This window comes from Gymnoscopelus braueri (assembly GCF_963280865.1).
Source record: "Gymnoscopelus braueri genome assembly, chromosome: 2".
Classification (NCBI taxonomy): domain Eukaryota; kingdom Metazoa; phylum Chordata; class Actinopteri; order Myctophiformes; family Myctophidae; genus Gymnoscopelus; species Gymnoscopelus braueri.
The window spans coordinates 8,655,023-8,677,574 of NC_137604.1; the positions used below are offsets into that span (position 1 = coordinate 8,655,023).

Genomic DNA, 22,552 nt, shown 5'->3' on the forward strand with positions numbered 1-22,552 from the left:
GAACCATGTGCCGATGAAAACAGGGCTAATTAATCCAAGAACATAATTGTGTTGCTGTCGGGCAGAAACCTCATACAGTATCGCCATATTTCAAAATGTTTTGTTTTTTTTACCCCGTAAATTAATGTCCTACTTACAAGAGTCACACAACGGTAGTGAAAATAGCAGATCTATAAGCTTGTAGATCTGCTATTTACACTTTTTTTTTTCCCACTACTACAACGATTCCCTCAATGGAGGGCACAGATCCTACTGTCATCTATTGCCCTACCACCGCCACCATCTGTTAGATTCATAATCATCATCATCTTCTTCATCGTATGAAAAAACAGAATGCTCGTTTTCCCCAACCCTAACCCTAACCACAGGTGCAGGTACTTCATCATCAACCACGGGTGCATGATCTTTCCTCAGCCTGAGAGAGAGACAGATGAGTCTGTAGCGACCAGAAGTCATCTTTCCCACAGTTTCCCACGTGTTCGTCTCTTCACAGTAGCGCTCGATGTTCTGGGGATACCTACATGAAGAAAGACAAATGGAACCCTTATCAGACAACGTCACACTGATAAGAGCCAGTGTGCACGCACAGGCTAACCTGACTCCACCAGATGGGGCGGTATCGAGTTCATAGGTTCACAATACAGCCTACATCTGGGATCGCTCAGAGATTGGCGCTTCACCGCACCGCGGCGGGTGCGAACCAATCAGCGGCTGCTAGGGGCGGGATCTTGGCGAGACCGGATGTGACGCCATCGAGAAGCGCTTATTGCATTATTTCACGATTCATCATGGTTGAATAGTATACAAAAGAACTACTGCTGGCGCAGCTAATATACGTCATGTAGACACGTCAATATGATTGGTTGGAGTTAGCACGCCCAGACGATGAAAGACAGACTGTCCCATCCAATCAACTGCCAAGTAGCTTGAAAAAACGGGTCCCAGATGGAAGTAGGCTGTGAAACAAGTGTGTGAAGCAAGCTTCTTCCATCTGGCGGAGTCAGGTTAGATTAGATTAGATTAGATGTCTTGATTATCCACAAGGGAAAATTGTTTTGCTCAGGTCAATGCATACATTCAACAAGACAATACATAAATAAACACCACAATTAAAACACCTAGCAAAGTACTTCAATTCTATAAAAGATAAAACATTCTAAAAATGTAAAAGAGACTTTAAAAGAAAGCAATGTCCTCTCCACACTTGTGGAGCACCCAGCATGTGTTTGTATGTTTCATGTGTGTGTGTGTGTGTGTGTGTGTGTGTGTGTGTGTGTGTGTGTGTGTGTGTGTGTGTGTGTGTGTGTGTGTGTGTGTGTGTGTGTGTGTGTGTGTGTGCATGTATGTAAGTCCATGGAGCGATTAGCACAGAGTCCAGCTCATCCAGGTGCCTGTGTGTGTGCGTGTGTGTGTGTGCTAATGGGGGGCATTAGCGAGCAAGTCCAGTTCAACCAGGTGAGGTGGATCAGGTGAGGTATTAGGGGGTTTGTGTTTATTTAGAAGCCTAATGGCTGAGGGGATAAAACTGGCACTACCCTTTGCCTTCCTAAATAGAGAGGCACCATATCTCCTACCCGAGGGCAGGACCTGAAACAAGTTACGCTGAGGCTTCAAAAGAACCTGATCGCTCATAAGATGCATAGCAGTGAAAAAGTGGTCACAGCAGTTACAGCACTCACAAGTGTAAATGCATTCCATCAAACTTTCAGATGCCGTTTTCCACCCAGTGCGGAGGAAGAAGGCTCACGATGATAACTGTGATCGTTCCCAGATGAAATATATACTCCTTGTTTTCTATTGTGTGAAAGCAATAGCAGCGATTCTCAAACCTCTAGTCTCTGTCATTAGCGGCGAGACGCACAGAGGGAGATGCTCCTCATGACCATGGCACCAGAGCCTGCCTGCCCACCTAGCAGCCAAATGTATGATCCGTTGCGTGCAGAGACCGGCCGAGAATAGCAAGCAGACGTACAAGCTCACGACGGTTGCAACCACGACACGTTGTGAACTTGTACATCGGCTATTATACAAAGTATATGTCTCGCTAGGGACTGCCTCACCAGCCTACACCAGGCGCCAAGGAAGCTCTGCTGGATTTGAGGCCAAATAGGAAGTCATTATCAGCGTGTAGTTCTGATTAATGGCCCAGCAGATGTCGCTATTTCCCCTATTGCTGGCTACTTAAAGGGATATTTCACTTTCAAAAAAACTTTTGCTCATTTTATCGTCTACTCAGGCTTTAGTGAGCCCCCCAGACAGTTTTTAAGTTGCTTGATTCATTATTTAGATATTTGATATTCATTTTATCAGACACGCCCCCTTCCTATACAAACCCATTATAACTTCAAACTTCATTTTTAACCCGTTAGATTAATCAAAAACACCCGTCCTTGGTTCTGCTGACTCACCCTGCCCTCCTAATACGTGAGGGGGCCGTGTTTTTTCGATTACATTTTTCATTTATTTTTAATATTTTTTTTGGAAAATGAAATAAATGAAATACATTAAAAAAATTAAATTAAATAAATGAAAAAACTAATTGAAAAAACACGGCCCCCTCATGTATTAGGATGGCAAGGTGAGTCACCAGAGGCAAGGACGGGTGTTTTTGATTAATCTAACGGGTTAAAATGGAGTTTGAAGTTATAATGGGTTTGTATAGGAAGGGGGCGTGTCTGATAAAATGAATATCAAATATCTAAATACTAAATCAAGCAACTTAAAAACGGTCTGGGGGGCTCACAAAAGCCTGAATAGACGATAAAATGACCAAAAGTTTTTTTGAAAGTGAAATATCCCTTTAAGCATTTTTACTCCATTCAAGTGAATGAGGTTTTGGCCGGACTTTATAATTGATTTTATTACCTTTGTAAACATTTTCATAAACACTTCAATCGCTAGTTTAACAGTCTCTTTTCAATTATCATGATGTGTTTAGTGAATTATGGTCCCACACATTTTTTAATTAACGATTAAGTAGGGTGTGTTTCTTGAGTTTCCACTGGTTCTACCAAGTGAATAACTGCCCTCACTGCCATTGCAGAAATAGCATTAGTTTGCGGTTGCTTTTCGAGACCGGAAGTTCCAAGATGGTGGATTTGAATATGCCATAAAAGTGGCTTCAAAACGGGTCTGTAGAAACCAATGGGTCACGTGGCGGTGCTCATCATCCATATTCTGTTGTCTATGGCATACACACAGGAGGACGTTGAATGAACTTAAACCAGCGCTCCTTGAAACAACAGGTTTGGGAATCTGTTGGAAATTAATTACATGCAACCCACACCTCTGGTGTGGAAAAGAAGACTCCTTTTCCCAGACATTCGTGGAGCAGCCGTGTGTTACCTGTCCTTGTCGTCCCGCCCTCCCAGCACATAGATCTTTCCATCCACTGCAACCGCGCTATGCATGTAGCGTTCCACTGGCATGGGGGCACACATGGTCCACTGATTGGTCTTGGGGTTGTAGCATTCCATTGAGCGAGCCATGATCCTATAAGGATAACCCACGTTGCCACCTATAGATAACCAAGAAGAGCATAAGGACTGTTAGTGTGTTCTATTACGTGCCCAAACTAAGTTGAAGCGAGTCTATTATGGAACTGACATTTATTCAAGTACTGGACTTGCTGAGGTACTTTTACTTTACTTGAGTGTTTTTTACTTCTATTCTACATCTCAGAGGCAAACAGTAAATTTTTTTGATCAGTACAATTATTTGAAAGCTTTTGCTCCTTACTAGGGATGTTAACAATTAATCTATAATCGATTATCTGCCGTTAAGAATTTACTCTGTTAAATGTATCAAATTCTTTTTTTTTGGGGGGGGGGGGGGGGGGATTACAGATATGGTGTGTGTGATATCAAATGTGAGCTTACCATAATCACAGTAATCCTTAATCATATTCCATCATATTCAAGGGCTTTTGGAGATAAATGAGTGTGTCTGTGTCCAGCTGATGCACGTTGACGCTTGTTAATGTTATATACTGTACATCATGGCAATTATGTTTCTGCACTCATTTTTGGTTTCGGACAAGAATCTTCCTTTTGGTCTTAAAAAACACCGCTTATCAATTAATTGGTTAATTAGATTAGAATTAGATAAAGATTATCAACTATCAATTAAAGAATTACTCGATAATTTGCATCCCTACTCCTTACTTTGCAGATTTGAAATATTTTTTTAAATGGATATGAAAAAGATTTTGGTGGATTTCTGGTGGGCTCCTAGGCTAAAATCCTTCAGTAGGTCCTAAAAAAGTCTCATGCTAAATGTGGTGCTTTTATCCGCTCCATAACGGTAATGCTAAAAAACAACATTAAGCAGGAGTGCAGGAGTATTACTTTCAACAGAGTATTTCTACGTTCTGGTATTGCAATTTTTAAGTAAAAAAAGCTGAGTACTTCTTCCACCACTAAGAGCCTTAAGAACAGATATGATACCTGTAACGTAGATCTTTCCATTGAGAACGCAGGCAGCCGGATCATTACGCCGAACCTGCATAGGAGCGACTTCCGTCAAAACGGATGTTTCAGGGTTGTACTTGGCCACATGGGGTTTTTTCTTATATAGAGGGGACATGCCACCTAGGGTCCAGGAGAACGCACGCACGCACGCACACGCACACGCACACACACACACACACACACACGTTCACAATTCAAGAGAAGGATGAATACAAAAGTGTTATGCATCTGCATAAAACAAACACATGTACTCACACAAAGTGTCCTTCTCAGTTAACCATGTGGTTATTTGCCATTTAGGCCTTTGTTGTACAACAAAATAGTGAAAATACCAGCTCTACCAAACTCACAGAGTGTCACATTGCAAGGTGTATATATGCTATTTTTGAACATTTAAAAATTCAATTTGAACTTTTTTTTAATGTTGAAATCTTTTGAAAACATTCCTAAAATAGGGACACCACGGTTAAAGTGATTAACATCTTACATCTAGAATTAACGAGACCCTGAGCGTGTCAGGAAGCAGGTTGGAGTCTATTATTTCTAATGGAAGCGTGAACGTGAACACAGCTTCTGAACCATTCTTTAGCCCCATGGTCACTGAACTAAATATTGGACACGATCGTCACAAGACACACAAGATTCCCAAGATTTATATGATAACATGGCTTTTTTTCCAGAGACACAAATCAGGAGAAAATCTACTTTATTATCGACCTCTCTCTGTCCCAGCAACACACTCTCGTGGGATCTAGCACCAGTAAACATAGGACGTTTGCGAGATTTGCCATCAGACGCCGGCGCCCACTTATTGATATCAATCAATCTTTTTTTTTTTTTTTTCACAAGGGGCGCTCTAACGCAACTTAGGAATGATCTGAGGACCCTTTAAAATGGAATAGACGGATATGAATCCAGTCCAAAAAACGTCGCTCCAATGATAGGATCTTGAAAAAAAGGTCCATATCTCCATATCTTTTTACAGTGGTAAAAAAAAGCCATTTTCGACGCACGATCACTCTGCAATGGCGGATCGCGTTAGAAATATTATTGTTCCAGTCGTTAGACGGGACCCTCGGCCATCGCGGAGACACCTTTTGTTTACATCCGGGTCCTCGTCGTGGCTTCTGCAGCTCTAAACAGATCGGCGTAAACGGTAAGAACGCTGGCACTGGATGTACCCCTTTAAAAAAAAATGCTGGCACTCGATGTGTTAATATAATTTATTCGTGTATTGTGTATAATGTGTTATTGAAATTGTGGTGTTTGCCAATTAGTTGGGGGCCCAATTGCAATTTCCTCATGGCCCACCAGTGGGCCCCTAACCCTGGTTGATTATCGCTGCATCACATCAACCAACACAACCTCATGAACCTGCAGGTGCATAAACATATCCCATACCAATAAAATAGAGCAGTCCATCTAGAGCCACCACTGTAGCAGGTATATAATCCGCAGCATTGACATCAGTATAGGCTGCCACACCGACAGACTCTATGAGCTGCCAGGTGTTGGTCTTGGGGTCGTAGCGTTCCAATGAGTCTGCACTCTTGTTACCCCCTTGGCCGCCAACTGCAAACACATATCCATCCAGCATCACCAGCCCTATGGACCAGGAGAGGTTGAGCAGGGAAACAATACAAATAAAACTGATCTGTACAACTGATGACCATGGCCATATGCACTATGCAGTCTCTGCTTGGTTAACAACGGAAACATCTATTAACGGTTAGTGCAAAACAAAGTATAAGGCAGGGCAACTTGAATTTCAAATTGAAATGAAGTTAATGTGAAAAAAAAAAAAAACTGCATATGTTATAGGACCAAATTATAAACATATAGCTACTACCACTGTCAAACGTTATAGCAAATGAGTTAATTTCATTGGATATGTGATGTTTGTATTGTATTTATGCCCCATAACCCATTTAGACCTGGACACCTATACGTTGTTATACCTTTCAATCCGGGCACACCTTTTGTGTAATATTAGCTGCTGCTATATGTATATGTTACAGGTAAATTGGCATTCCAGGTAAATTGGAAAAGGGGCGCTTGTTTTCACCGCCCCCCAGGCAATTCTGTAGAACCAACGCTAGAGGGCAATGCAAGCCAGACATGAGTCCCACACCACACACACACGCATGCACACGCGCACAAACGAGCACACACACACGCATGCGCGCACACGCACACGCTCGCGCACGCACACACACACACACACTCACACACCCGCGAACAGCCTTATTCCATGCAGTTGAAGCACAAGGGGGCGAGCCTGAGGGGGCGGGGCTGGCGGGCTATGTTAGTGCAGTGAGTGGCAGTTGGGGCAAACCATAGAGGGGCAAACGCAGTCCCCACAACATCATTTACGATTCTGTGCCTATCGGTACATAACTCGGACGGCACTTAGTTGACTAGCAGACCATCGGCCGGTCGGCGCGGGCACTCGCGCCTGGAGGCGCTTGGGCGCGCCTCCTTGGCCTCAAGGTCTGCTGAGTCGGCTCGCCTCCGTCATGGTCCAAAACTATACTTTATCGGTGAAAAAAAGTAGTCCGCGGTTGTTTGAAAATGTACCCCAAGCGGGACTCAAACCAAGACTCCCAGTGGTAGTGGATGGGGAGTCCAATGATTATCGAAGTGCGCCACTGAGGCCGGTGCTGAATTTGGGTATTCAAATTATTATTATTACATATTATACAAAGCTAGCAGCTAATGTAAACTGGGAGCTGGCTAGGCTAGAGCACTATAGCTTCCTGGTTGCTATGTTGTTGTTGTCGTCGTCGTCCTCGCATCAAAGCCCCGCCTCGCAGCCCCGCCCGCGCCTAAAACTCTCCTTCCAATTTACCTGGAATGCCATATATATATATATATATATATATAGCAACATGTTTTTTGTTGACATTTTTTAATTATGTTTTTCAGAAAAAATAATCAGGATTTAGAAGGCGTTTTTAGAATCGGCCTCAGGTCTAAATGGATTAAAGGTTTTGGGTGAAGCAGACAGGATTTTGCGCTTTTTCAAGATATCCCAAGCAGAAGCTAGTGAATAAATGAGTGCAATTTTCAATAATATAACTGCATAAATAATTGACATGAAATTCTCTATTTGTCCTAATGTAAAGAGGAAGATTACTACTAGTATAATGGTAATCCCCAAATAGGGACGACAAGATTAATATGATTAAATAGAATGTCATACAGTGAATGTACAGCAGTTTGACAGCAGTTAGTCTTACTTAAGAAGAAGCGTGGCTCATTCATGGGAGCCATTTTCAACCAGGAGTTATGGTCAACATCATAGCGCCACATCTCTCTACTGCCTGTACCTTTGCGCCGTGAACCTTTATATGTGACGAATCCTCCGGCCAAATACAGAAAGGAGCCTATGGTGGAAGCAGAGCGGAATTAAACCAACAAGTTATGCCTTGAATGTTAAAGACAAATATTTTCACACGCATACACAACTTAAAATGTCTTCACATACAGTATAGTCTGTCTTCTTCATCTTCTATACTACTGTGATGGTTCACTTATTAAGCCAAGAAATGCCATGCTTTCACCAGCTTTATTATAACTGTGTAGTTACTACAGTTCTGTACATCACTGCTTAGGCAAAATCTCAAAATATCAGATGTGCTTTCCGTTTTGACGGCAACAGAGTTTTCGGGGGTTGAAAACTCAAAGAAAATGCCATTACATTGGTGTAATCAAACGGGACTCCCCCTTTCTTTGGTGTTTCGCCCAGGTGGGCGTGGTTATATGCCTAACCCTAACTGTGCCTAAACTGAACCCTAACCTCACAAACACTATGCCTAACCTAACCATAAAAGTGATGGAAATATCCAGCCTCTCACGGACAGAAACAACGGACACGTTTCAACCAAACAGGTCTTCCTCAGTGTTGTGTCAAGACTACATGAAGTGAGGTATAAATAGTATAATGCAATCAAGTCCAACTGAATACAGGTGCACTGCAAACTGTCATCACCTTGAAAGCTAACAATGAAGACTCGATATCATTCATAGGGTACCAGGAAAGGACAGGTGCCATGTGAAATACAAATGCAATTACATATACAATTCATAAGATCACACAGAGCCAACTCTATATACATAATACAGGCTACTACAGGGCTGAAAGGTTAGTCAACCTAACAAATAAAGTGACTTGTGAGATTCAACAGTACATAAGTGTAAGTAAGTTACAGGTATGGTATGGTATGGTGTGTGTGTGATATGAAATGTGAGCTTACAGTACCATAATCACAGTTATTACATATTCCATCATATTCAAGGACTTTTGGAGAGAAATGAGACCGACTCCAGTCAAGAGCACTGCAGAAGGGAGGTGTGTGTCTGTGTCCAGCTGCTCATTAATGCATCAAGGAAGGCAATTATGTTTCTGCTCTGTCAAATGGGTCTACATCTATTCTGAGATAGCATCGAAGCTAAAGCTTTTTTTTCACATGTTAGCTTTTTTTTTTAATGGTTAAACGGTGTTGAGGGGGATTATAAAGGTCAGTTCTGACAAGTGTCTCTCTCAAGTTTGTGGCCCTCTTGTGGGCAAATAAAGGCTTCTCTCTGAAAACCTGACGAATACTTGGATCACTAGACAAGATGTGCCAGTGTTTCTCTATACATTGTCTGATGTCTTTGGAGAGACAGGTGAAAAAGTTAGTTGCACATACAACGCATCTGTGTCATTTTTAGATTTAAGCTAAAAAAGCATTATTTTACACTTTGGCGGTGCCGCGCTATGAGCTTGTATATCTGCTATTTTTGAAAAATCGTGAAAATGTGTGCAAATCTTTGAATATATTGTTTTAAAGCGAACATTTTTAACTCAAATCTTTGCTTCTGGGGGGTCCCTGGAACCAAACATTTTGAGATGGGGGTCGGCGGCCAAATACATATCATTTTGTGGGTCCTTGACATGAAAAAGTTTGAGCACCACTGATATAGAATAGAAACATACGTTTTTTTCAAAATACTGTACTGGATTTAGAAGACATTTTGTAGAATCGGCTTCAGGTCTTAATGGGTTAAGATGCCATTTCCATACCCTTGGGCAGTGAACCTTGAGCACAGGTCAGCAGCCTGTCCTTCAAAGTCACTGTCTGAACTGCTAATTATTTTAATTCTCATTAGTTGACTATATGGCAGGCCCTTCTTGAATCCAAAAAGCTGTTACGGTCTGTTTCTTTCCTGTATACTGTAGTTTCTGACTTATTTATAACTACATCCAAAAAATAAATAGACTGCTGGCTATGCGCCAAGGTAAACTTGATCGTGGGCATTCTACTATTGATATATGATTTAAACTGTTGCCACTGTTCAAGGGAACCAGTGAAAATACACAACGCATCAATAAACCTGAACCAAAATCTTAACAGAGTAGAAAAAGGGTTATTGTTGTATCCAAAATCCTCCTCAGACTTCCCCATGAACAGATTTGCGTAACTGGGAGAGCAGGGACTCCCCATGCTGACACCTTGCCACGGAGGCTTCTCAAACTTGAAATAATTTCTATTCAAAACCAGTTTAGTAAGTTCAACCAAAAAAAATCTGTTTTGCTTGAGCAAAAGAGTCATGTTATTTAGATAGCATGCTGTGAAGACAAAATAATAGGTTTTGTGTTTACCTGGTATCCTAGCTTCTTTGAAGCACTGCCTTTTTCTCTTTGCATTCTACTTACAGTAAGTATGTGACTACAACGCTACAGATCAGTTCAGAGGTAAAACAGTAAGTTGGTTGACTCGGTTAGTAATCCTCACCTGACATAACCACAGCATGCCAGTATACTTTCAGTGGCAGTTGTCCCAGAGTCTTCCACTGACTGGTCAGGGGATCAAAGCTCTCGACCTTCTGGACGTCACGAGTCTCAGATCCCATCATCACGATCACTTCAACAAGCAGGGTAGAAGGAGCAGGTGGGACATAGTATAGAAGTAGAGAAGTAGAGAAACCACATTTATTTACAAATTAGAGACCATCTCACCGGCATGCTGGATTGATGTTGAGTTTCAGTGTCACGTTTTAACCACCAAGAATTAACATTTTAGCGAAAGTAGCAGATCCACAAGCTCACAACACGTCACAATGCACAATTTGCTATTCATCATACGATGAGTAGGCCTGCCCCCCTCAGTCGACGATTCAAATAGTCAGTCGAAGACCACCTCAGATGGAAATTATTTGCTTCGAGCCTTGATGTTTTTTTGTTTTTTTTATAGTCAGTTACTAGCTCTGGTGTGTCAATTTTGTCCATCTACTTCCTGTAAGTAGATTTTAAAATAAAACCAGTTGACTAATCATGAAATCCGCCGTTTTGAGAGGAAATACTTCTTCTGTGGCAGCCAAGCTACTATCACACTGTTCAGATGTAAATAAGACCTCACGTGGAGTTGACTGCGGTGTAATTATCAGGTACACAACAGTTCGCTCTCTTTACTGTTATTTATTTTGTCTTGCACCAGCGACTACTGTCATCGCAGGAATGAACCTTACTTCAGTATAAAATGAAATTCCCACAAGGGTAGAGTGGAATGAATCAATGTATTTATTATACAAAAGGCGAGAGCTCTCGAGACTGACCCATGCAAATGCAGCCTCTCGATCGTCAGACATGTGTCTCTTTTATACAAAAACAAGAGAACACAAATAGCTGGAGGTGTGGTTAGTGGACAGAGTCCTACATGGCTCTATTTAGAAATTGTTATTCTGACAGGCTACCAACAGGTGAGAACATGGCTTGCCTACTACTGCGAGTTGTAAATAGACCTGCAGAGTGGGCAAATGTCCTTCTAGTGGAATAGGAGTTATAAGTTATAACTATAACCATGGGAGAGAGTAATGCTATTACAATACTGGATGTGCAACATAGCTCTTTGATACAGTAGCGTTGCGCTCAGAACTGTATGTAGTCTGAAGGATTGTTGTCAATTAAAATAAGCAGTCTGCCATCATGTAGTTAACGGATTAATTGCTTTTAAATGTTAAAAAAATATTCATACGGCTCTGTTGCACTTCACTGTGTAATGTGCTCTAAATCAGCACTGAAACACTTGCAATTGTAGCCTCCAATAAGGTCATAAAGACCTATTTTCGATATAAAAACGAATCGTTGAATACTCACATTAAAATCCTGAATCTGATTCGACTAGTTAAATCCTGAGCCTGGAACAGCCCTAATGATGAGGTACATTAGGGCTTAAGTGGATCCAGCGGTCCCCACCAGAGCATACGAGCAGAGCGGAGCTGCAGCGGCGGTGCGATTTTAAACAGGGCTTATAAAAAGGTAGGAGCAAACTCGGAGCAAGGACCGCCCGCCGCTCCAATCCTCTCCAGTCGGGGCCGCACACCACATGTTTGAGCATGCCCGGTCTCACAGAGGGACACAAAGAAATCCTCGAATCTTCGAATGTGCAACAGAAGTGCACATTCACATTTCTCCGTGATTCACACGGCAGGCCTATGTTTATAAATACCTATGTTTATCTCACCAGCCAATCAAAGGATACAATACGATTTGAAACGCAAGTGACAGGTTTTGGCTGAACCACACTCGCTATTCGAGTTCCCCCCTCTCTCTGGAACCTGGTGATTAATCATTACAGCCTCACTATGTAACATTTGCTTAATGAAGAACCTGTAATTTTGTCCAGTCTGTATGGTAGAGTATGTTAATACAATATAACTTTTACAATTGTGGTGGTTGTATTTTGTCTCCCTGCTCTTCTATTGAGACATTTAGATCGTGTCAAAGGTCATGTCTCACCTAGACACAGGATCTGACATGAATTTGAGCTCTAAAAATGTCAGCACTTTAGCTGGAAACCAGGTTCAAATCCAGGCTAGAAGAGTTAAGTTCCATAGTGCTGCTTTAACCGCCGCTAGTATGCTCTGGTCCGCACATCGATGTCGCATCATTAATGTTAAAAATACATTTCCGATTCATTATGTGTTCATCTTTACACCCCTATTAGGTATGTTTGCACACTGTGGGAATTTGCCTCAGCATCAGCTGCATGCATGCGTGTGTTCAGCAGGGTACCTGTGGTCCTGCGTGGGCATGCTGTGTTACAGTCGGGTCGCTCCTTGGCCTCAGAGATGAACCTCTGGCAGCCCTGGTTTTCTTTCACCACCTCCAGAGACTCAATCACAGTGTGTAGGTAGGAGGGACTGATAAGAGGCAGACGGATTTGCTCCAGCACCTTAAAGAACATAGAACACTTTATTTAATACTGGATATTGGGCAAACATCATTATATAACAATCATGTATAGTAACAGCTAATACCATATCGTTGCGGTCGGTTAGGCACCTCTTATCTCCTTTATACTTTTTGTGGTTTTTTTTCCCCGTAAATTAACGCCCTACTTGGTCATACTACAGTGTCACACAAAAGCATCAAACATATTTCAATCCTGAAAAGTAACAGTAAAAGTTTTGGACATATGAGGTTTCCACACGACAGAGATGATATATAGATGATAATAATAATAATATGAATGTCTTCATTGTTCCCTCAGGGATGTTCATTTTCACAGTCTGTTCAACACATAACCATATAGCCCAGAACAACATAACACCAAGACAATACATGAAGTCCCCAGTATACACTAAAACCGTCCCATCAGCGAGGCAGTTTGTTTATTGCCGGAAAGGCAGAAGGGACAAAACATCTACTAGAAAATAACCAAGATGCCAAGCATGTATTGGACAGCAGACGCCGTTCTAGCGACTACCTTTACATTTAGATGTCCCCAGACGTATCAATCCAATCCAATCCACTTTATTTATAGAGCACATTTAAAACAACAGTGTTGAACCAAAGTGCTGTACACTCAATAAGCGGAGACCACCGATCGTCTGGCAACGTGACTGACCTTTTCAAAGTTCTGCTTGCGGGTAGGACACTTGGCCAACCACAACATGGCAGCTTCAAACGCCATGTCCTCCTTGGGCACATTGAGGTGGTCACTGGCAAGAATGTCTGCCAGTCTTTCCACAGAGAGAGAGAGGAACTCTTCCTATTAGTAGAGAAAAAAAACATACAGTAGATTAGCTGATAGAACATACTTCATACTGAAGTAACCTTTTCTCCTTTTAAAGTGCTCACTGGTGATGGATGGTTTGTTTAATGAAATGGTTCAAAAGAATAAAAGTACACACAACAGCATTGCTCCTAAACGTTGTACCACCTGTACCACTTTTCTGTGTTTTAGTACAAACAAAAAGTACAAAAAAACACTTTTAGGAGCAATGATGTTGTGCAGACTTTTATTCTTTTGAACTCTGTGTCCAGCACCAGCAACGAACTAGATGTATGCAACCCACTTCCGAGCTTGTTTAATGAAATGGACGTGTGACTGTAGTGTAGATTATTAATATATATGCAATCACTGAACAATGACTAAGTGAATGTTTCTACCCAGGTTTGTGTCAGTTGTGGTGGTGAAAGGTTGAGTAATACCAAATAAAACTAAGTTATAGGCAGTTGAGGTGGGTAGATAGATAGATATACAGTACAGGGCAATCATTCATGTGGAGCAGCGATTGTGTGACCATGGCAGTTGCGTTGGAGAACGATGTATCCGTAATTCACAGCCTGGACAATCAATATGTTTATGTATTCTATTTGTAGACATCTTATCTTGGTGTATGTTAATTTTGTGAGTGTCTTGTAAGCCCATGCGGGCTGAGCATCTTGTGGTGCAGGACACTATAATAAAACATTCTGTCTGTCTGTCTATCTATCTATCTATCTATCTATCGGAGAAAACAAGCCAACAACGGAACAAACAACTTGTATAATGTATGACTCCTCAACGACTGACTGACCTGCTGGTAGATGACACTGAAGTGTTGCAGAATGTGATCCATGCTGCGTTTCTCCATCGTTTTGCAGGAGTGAGCCTCGGCAAAGCAGTAAACCCCTACACAGTTATTCATGTCCATGTGACGCAGCATGTAGTCACAGCAGGCCTGTCGAACAGCCGTGACGTCCAACAAGTTGCATGCTGCTAGCAGGGCCTACACAAAATGAACAAAATATCTTTACTTAGCACCAATAGGACAAACATGACAATGAATTGTTTCTGATAATTAGGGATGGGCATCGTTTAGGTTTGATCCGATACCGGTGCTAAACTGGTATTTTTAAAATGGTGCCAGAACCGATACTTTTCAATACAAAAACGTATTTTTTCGCCAAGGCCAATTTGAACAATGTTGTACTAAACCGCTGCTAAACTGTTATTTGCTTTAAAAAAGGTGCCAGAACTGATACTTTCCCCCAAAAAAAACTGCCAATGACATTAATAGTATTTTTTCCTTTTTTGAACAATGTTGTACTACAGGGACACACACATTCTGAGAGCATGCTGCAACAGTGCTGCATTACTTTGCACTGATTCTAAATAGTCACACAGGTTACACAGCACTACAAAACGCTACCTATTCTGTACTATACTACTATAGGGTATCGGTAGTATAGGATGTGATGGTACCGGTTCTCAGTACTCAATCCTAATGATAATACATTACCTGCACATTTGCAGAGGAGATGGACACCTTAGATGTGTAGGCATAGTTCACCAACAAACCAATCATCTGAGGTTCCACTCCGCTGATGGTCACCCTTTCGTGTGTGGACTCCCTCATGCCTGACGTAAACATTGCCTGTGCAGGTTGAAATAAGGTGAATAAGCTCATAGCGCATCACTTCGTGCCGCACTATGAGCTTGTAGATCTGCAATTTTTGAAAGAATCTTGAACATGTATGGCGGCAAATCTTTGAATATATGTATACACATCTTTAAAGCGAACATTTTTAACTAAAATCTTTGCTTCTGGAGGTCCCTGCCTGGCACAAAATATTTTGAGATAGGCGTCTGCGGCCAAATACATATAAATTTGGGGGTCCTTGACATGCAAAAGTTTGAGCAACACTGATATACTGTAGCAACATACATTTTTCAGAAAACTGTTTAAATCAACCACAGGTTTAACAGCAGCAGGTCAATAAATGTGTGGTATTTTACCTCAAAGTAAGGGCTGAAGGAGGCCAGTACGTAACGATGGCAGGGGAATTCCTGTCCCTCACAGCACAGAATCACATCACACAAGGTAGTGTTGAGCCGCAGCCTGTTGAGGCCCTCTAACACCTTGTTAGGATGGCTGGAATCCACAAACATCCATTCTCTATCATCCACTGAGGATAGAGGTACACTGGTGTCGTCCTCCTGAAATGCAACAGACAACATCCAGGAGGAGATTTATAAATCAGACAAATAAACAACTAGAGTTGTTCCGTTACAGATACCAGCATCGGAATAGCTGCCGATACCATCTAACATGCTGGTATCGGCGAGTACGCCAGTCTATGCCATTCTGATACCCTGTAATTTATCACATGATGAGATTTCATTTACAGTCATTTTGAATTGATGTTTCACTACCGTTTTATATTCTTACTGTACAATTTACATTATTATTTTTATTTATTCCTAGATCAGTGGTTCTTTTTAATTGCAATGACCCCCATGACTCTGAAAGTGTACAAATGTTGGTTCCATTTGTACACTGACACTCTCAAGAGTTACAGAGAATACAGACCTGTAAGGGTCCATTTGGAACGCCCTCAAGGAACCCAGAGAGAACCCAGCCTGGACCCCACTTTGAGAACCACTGTTCTAGATTATTTTTCATTTACACACTGGTATCGGACTGGAACTCGGTATCGACCGATACCGCAAGTTATGTGTATCGGAATCGGTAAGGAAAAAATGGCATCAGTACATCTCTATAAAGAACTATTCATCTGTGAGTAATGTTGCTGATCTGGTAATGTGGCTGGAAAACAGTCCTTGTGTACCTTGCGAAATGTCATATTCTTTCTCGTCAGTCCCTCAGTGACAGTTTAATCAACACAGTCAACACAACACATTATAGGTTTCCTAAAGAGCACTGAAGTCTGATATCACTGCCGCTAGAGGGCGCTATCCCCCTGGATCACAGAGTCATTTTTTTTGCATTGGAATTCCCATAGGGGAATCTTAGATCGAACTGTGTTCCAAAGCTAAACGAATCAGCCCGGCGAATTTACTCATACTGTATGTATATGAAGCATCAACTGACAGTGAAAAAGTACTAATTTATCAAAAAATTTGTCTCCAAACCTTCAAATGTAACGCAATATCATAAACGACAAAGAGTCACATAAATGACAGAATCGCCCGGCTGATCCGTTTATTTTTGCAAAGCAGTTCTTATACCTTTCAATAGAAATTAAAAATACTTCCGTGACCCAGGGGTAGTGGGAGTGACATCAGGACTGCTGTACTCCATTGGTTTTCCAGTTAGCTTATTGACCTGGTAGGGTACTCTAGAGTAATGTCTGTCATCTACCCCTTACCCTCCCGTCAGCATCAATCTGCCCTAAACACCCTCAATATTAAAGGCCCTTACCCTTTCCAATCTGCACCAACCTTTACCAAACAGCTTTAAACCTCCTAAAATGCAGCCAAGACAAGACAAGACAAGACAAGACAGATAGACAGACACACAACTCTCTCTCACATGGTCAGTGTCCAGTCTCAGTCTCTTGGCAGCCTGTGATCCACTCTGGCAGGCAGCAGCCATGGCTGAGGTGAGGGTCGTGTCTGCAGAGAGAACACACATTACTGTTACATCTGGTTACACAGTAATAATAAAATTAAATAAAAATCAGCTGTTGATTACAGCAATTTAATTCCATTTAGGCTATAAGCATAGTGAAATGAGGTTGTATTGTGTTAAAGGGATATTTCACTTTTCTTTTTTAAATGGGCAATTTTATCGTCTACTCAGGCTTTTGGGAGCACCCCGGACAGTTTTTTAAGTTGCTTGATTCAGTATTTAGATATTTGATATTCATTTTATCAGACACGCCACCTTCCTATACAAACCCATTGTAACTTCAAACTCCATTTTAAATGGAGTTTGAAGTTACAATGGGTTTGTATAGGAAGGTGGCGTGTGTTGGATTAATCGAAAACACCCGTCCTTGGTTCTGGTGACTGATATTGTCCTAATGCGTGAGGAGACTGTGTTTTTTCATTACTTTTTATTATTATTATTTTAAATAAAAATAAATAAATACAATAAACAAATTAAATAAAATAAATGAAAAAAGTATTCAAAAAACACGGCCCCTCACAGAGGGCAGGGTGAGTCACCACTCACCAGAACCAAGGACCGGTGTTTTTGATGATGAATCTAACATGTTAAAATGGAGTTTGAAGTTACTGGGTTTGTATAGGAAGGGGGTGTGTCTGATAAAATGAATATCAAATATCTAAATACTGAATCAAGCAACTTAAAAACTGTCTGGGGGGCTCACAAAAGCCTGAGTAGACGATCAAATGACTCAACACCATCACATCTTAAACAGATATTTCACTTTTTTTTTTTTAAATGTTACTCTCTCACCACATTTAAAATGCAAAGAAACAGCTTGACTTATCAGCTAATTATGTTGTCATCTGATAGACTGAAGCTTTATTTATTCATCTGATATACTGAAGCTTTATTTAATCAGGGGAGATTTGTTGAGCATATCAAGTATGTTTCAGTCATTTCCTGCCTACACACGGTTCAGTTAACATGCATTTGTAACTGGGAGCTGCCCAGTACAACCAGTCAACCAGTCTTCTACGGCTGGCAACTGGAGCAGTTTTAGTATTATTATATGATTCTTTCTCTTCTTTGACAAATGAACATGGAAATGTTTCTCAGTGAGTGCAAATGTAAGCATCATTATGCCTCCTATGCACACTCAACGTTCTGTGTATTGTGGCATTAAGTAACATATCAGCCACATGCCCTAAAGGAGTGGTTCTCAAACCTTTTCATGTCAAGGACCCCCAAATTGATTTAATGGCTGCGGGGAAAAAATGTGCCAGGGACCCCCAGAAGAAAACATTTGTGTTAAAAAAAATCTAATACTTTCAAGATTTTTAAAACATGTTCAGAAATAGCAGATGTACTAGCTTGCAGCGCGGTATATCTGCTATTTTGTGAATAGCCAACACATAAAACATGGATAAAGTGGTTAAGATAATAGATATGATGTACATTATTAAGACATTTAGCTGGAGACCCCCTGGTGCCCCACCAAGGACCAGACCCCACTTTGAGAACCAAAGCCCCAGACTCTTCTCCCTCCTGGCTTCCAAACTGTGGTATAAATGCTGGTTAGACTATGCTGATATTAGCTTTATGCATGTTATTTGTTCACATGCTATTGTTATTCAGATGTGTTGTTATTTAGATAACATGCCGTTTTGACAGATCCTAGGATTGATGTTTACCTGGTATCCTAGTTTCTTTGAAGCACTAAACTGTTGTCTTTGCACTCTCTATGTGATCATTTACCCAGACTGTTTGTTGACTAGGGTTCATGTCATTTACTCTGATGTTGCACTAGGAAATCACTCTGGATAAGAGTGTCCCCTAATAAATGCTAAAACTGCTATTATTGTAACACACAACGTGACCACAGAGGTGCAGTAGAGCAAGGGTTCCCAAACTCCCCCATGGGGGTCCCCAAATTGTTTAGGGGGGTCCCCAGATGATTAGCTTAATGTGCAACATTGTGTTCTCACTCAACAGTAAACAAACCAACATACAGTATAAGTGTATACAGGGTATCTGCACATTTCTAAAGTGACAATTTAATGACTTTTAAGATATTTTTAAAACCAAATTGGCCAAATATTACGTAAGAAAGAGGCAAACATTGTGAAAATAGCCGATCTACAAGCTTACAACGCCTAGCACTTGTAAATCGGCTATTTTCACAATATGTATCAATGGAACCGAGTCGAATTCCAAGTGCTTGTCAGTGTGGGGGGGGGGGGGGTCCCCAGTTCACATATGATTATTATACTGGGGGGGGGGGTCGCAGCCTAAAAAGTTTGCGAACCCTTACAGTAGAGAACCTGTTATCACTGTAACACTGACAATGACCATAATAGTGGTTGTAAGAATCAGTGTACACATCACTGACTGCAGCATTCATAATTATTATTGTATAAGATTTACACATCACTGACTGCAGCATTCATAATTATTATTGTATAAGATGTACACATCACTGCAGCATTCATAATTATTATTGTATAAGATTTACACATTACTGAGTGCAGTATAAATATAGCATTCATATTTATTATTGTATACTATTTACACATCACTGACAGCAGCATTCATAATTATTATTGTATACTATTTACACATCACTGACTGCAGCATTCATAATTATTATTGTATACTATTTACACATCACTGACAGCAGCATTCTGTATTAGTATATGCTATTTATTTACACATCACTGAGTGCAGCATACATATAGCATTAATATCACAGTGGTATCTCATTCTGAAAGAATACAGAGTTATGACTGGCATGCCATAGGGCACAAATTTAAGTAAATAAATAGCTGTGCAAAAATAAATAGCATAAATAAATCTACACGTTCGTTCACTCAATCTATTAATAGTGCACATACAGCACAGTCTATTTTGTCATTTTACTCTCTTATTTTTCAATCTCCATTTTGTACTTATTTTGTTTTTATTGTATTCAAATGAATGACCTTTATGTGTGTGTGTGTTTGTGTTTTTTTTTGCTCAGTAGTTGGGTCCTATAGGAGTTTAACTTTTTAACTCTTAATGAATTCAAATGTGCGGTTTAATGTGTTTACTTTTGCTTAATGTTTTATGTAAAGCACATTGAACTGCTGCAGTCCTGTTTCAGGGCTACAGTAGCCATGGTTCACATGACGCTTGTCTGACAGTCATGTTTCAGGGCTAGCTGTAGAATACATCTCTCGTAGACGTATTTATGATTCTGACGTTTTCAATCTACGAGAGCTGTAGGGTTCACGCCCCATGGAGACTGGGACTTTCCACACTATGCCCCGTAGTCACTCCAAACATGTACAAATTGAAAATAAAGGTGCTTACCCCCAAGCTCAAAATGTTAACTCTCGCTACGGAGTAGTAGTTTAATATAATGATCCATATCTTTCAATAAATAAGTGTTTTAATGCCGTCTGTGGCCGATTCTGTCGGAAGTTCCCAATGGGCGGTAGTGACGGGGCGCATCCGGTGAAACCCGGAATTACACTAAATGTAAACGGGAAGTAAACGGGGGTGAAAAACTGGCGTTCGGCCACAGACGGCATTAAAACACTTCTTTATTGAAAGATATGGATCATTATATTAAACTACTACTCCGTAGCGAGAGTTAACATTTTGAGCTTGGGGGTAAGCACCTTTATTTTCAATTTGTACATGTTTGGAGTGTCTACGGGGTATAGTGCAGAACGTCCCTGTCTCCATGGGGCGTGAACCCTACAACTCTCGTAGATTGAAAACGTCAGAATCATAAATACGTCTACGAGAGTTGTATTCTACAGCTAGTTTCAGGGCTAGGGCTACAGATAAACGTGTCTTGCCTGCTGTGTTTAATGAGTCTCTTCATTATTTTAAGTAATAGTTTAGGACAGCATGGACAAGTAAATGTAATAATAATAAAATACTAACAGCTCAAATAAACATACCTCGTCGTCACCGGTGCGAATCACGATAGCCGCTCCAAACAAACCGCAATGAAATGCTGTTGTTATAAATTATGTTAAATAAACAAACAACGAAATATTCGCGTTTCGATTCCAAACAAAATCATAACAAACTATCAGCCGCTTGTCCATTTTAAAGGGAGCTGTGTCACCACTAACTGTGTCCTGCTGACAACAACACAAGCAGTACCATGGTTCCGGACACAATGGTTCCGGACACAAACCACGTCAATACAAAACAAGTCCAATGAATAAATCAAAAAAATACTTTTTCTCGTAAAACAATTAGAAGGATTCATAAGAAGAAAGCCTGAACTTGAGAAACTGTAAACTGTAATTTGTTAAATATTTTCATGCCAAAGGAGAAAGGACCCCTACATTAAATGTGTATTTGGCCTCGGACCCTCATTTGAAAAGAGATTTGTGTTGTTAAACATTTGCTAAATTATTGAAAAATAATTTGTATTCTATTATTATTTTGATTATGCATTTTTTTATTAGATCTACAAGCTCACAGCGTTGTCTTTTTTCGAATAGCCAAAGTATAAAAAAGGGCTATAGTGGTTAAACTGGGTTTGTTGTTATATTAACTCATTTAGCTGGGGACCCTGGCTGGAACCCCCTCAAGGACCCCTGGGGGTCCCCGGACCCCACTTTGAGAACCAGTGTGTTGGTTCACTGTAGAGTGGTCAGCTAGCTGGGAATCCCAAGGTTCTCGGTTCGATCCCCAGCTCCCCCTGGGTTAGAGTCCCAGTGTTATTGAGCAAGACACTCAACCTCTACGGAAGACATAATAATCAGAACAATCTTGTCCATTGTGGACTGCATTCTAAATTATTGAACCCATTCATGTTAATCACACCATCTTGCAGCTGGAATATCGTTGTTGGGCAGAAACCTCTTATCTCCATATTTTAACTCTTAGTTTATAAAAAAAGATGTATATAAAATTAATGCCCTACTTGATCATACTACAGTGTCACACAAAAGCATCAAAAGCAGCAGATCCACAAGCTCGAAACGCGGTGCGAAGCTACCCAGTTTGAGCTTGTAGATCTGCCACTTTTGATGCTTTTGAATTTGAATCCTGAAAAGTAACAGTTTTGGAGTTTTGAGGTTTCCCCCCCAACAGAAACAATATATTCCAATGAGTGAACTGAATAGAAAACAATGCATTGTGGATAAATCTGTATCTAAATATATCCAACGTGAAACTATGGCTTTTATAAAAGCTAGAATCTTTTAACACTGTGTTGTAAAGTCCTTCATTTAACTTCTCATTACAGAGGATAATTCATCATGGTTCACATAATCACATTGAGGGTTTCAATAAACATTAAAATATCAAGGCCCTTTGGCCTTGATTAGTATAATAGAGATGAGGTTTGTCAGAAGGCTCAAGCATCTTGGATACATCAATTAATTTGAAATGTGTATATATATTTAGCATGT

At 40.7% G+C, this 22,552-nt stretch overlaps 1 protein-coding gene across 1 annotated transcript; it reads right to left on the reverse strand.

Moving 5' to 3' along the window:
- Positions 1-132: 132 nt before the first annotated feature.
- LOC308101977 (kelch-like protein 23) lies at positions 133-21,224 on the reverse strand. The gene is made up of 13 exons (XM_080451545.1): positions 21,083-21,224; positions 17,055-17,137; positions 15,518-15,718; positions 15,021-15,155; positions 14,316-14,507; positions 13,361-13,504; positions 12,526-12,685; positions 10,247-10,375; positions 7,709-7,855; positions 5,871-6,074; positions 4,446-4,589; positions 3,346-3,517; positions 133-517 (listed from the first exon to the last, which is right to left on the reverse strand). The coding sequence occupies exons 2-13, from the start codon at positions 17,115-17,117 to the stop codon at positions 268-270; spliced, it is 1,941 nt and encodes a 646-aa protein (XP_080307671.1). The 5' UTR covers positions 17,118-17,137; positions 21,083-21,224; the 3' UTR covers positions 133-267.
- Between the last annotated feature and the right edge of the window lie 1,328 nt (positions 21,225-22,552).

What these genes read in the sequence shown, in the direction of transcription:
- LOC308101977 (XM_080451545.1), bottom strand. Translation starts at nt 17,117, where the DNA reads ATGGCTGCTGCCTGCCAGAGTGGATCACAGGCTGCCAAGAGACTGAGA. An exon ending in TCTCCTCTGCAAATGTGCAG is followed by an intron (nt 14,508 to 15,020) that starts GTAATGTATTAT and finishes CATTTTGTGTAG; the next exon opens with GCCCTGCTAGCAGCATGCAA. An exon ending in GCAAGCAGAACTTTGAAAAG is followed by an intron (nt 12,686 to 13,360) that starts GTCAGTCACGTT and finishes ATGTTCTTTAAG; the next exon opens with GTGCTGGAGCAAATCCGTCT.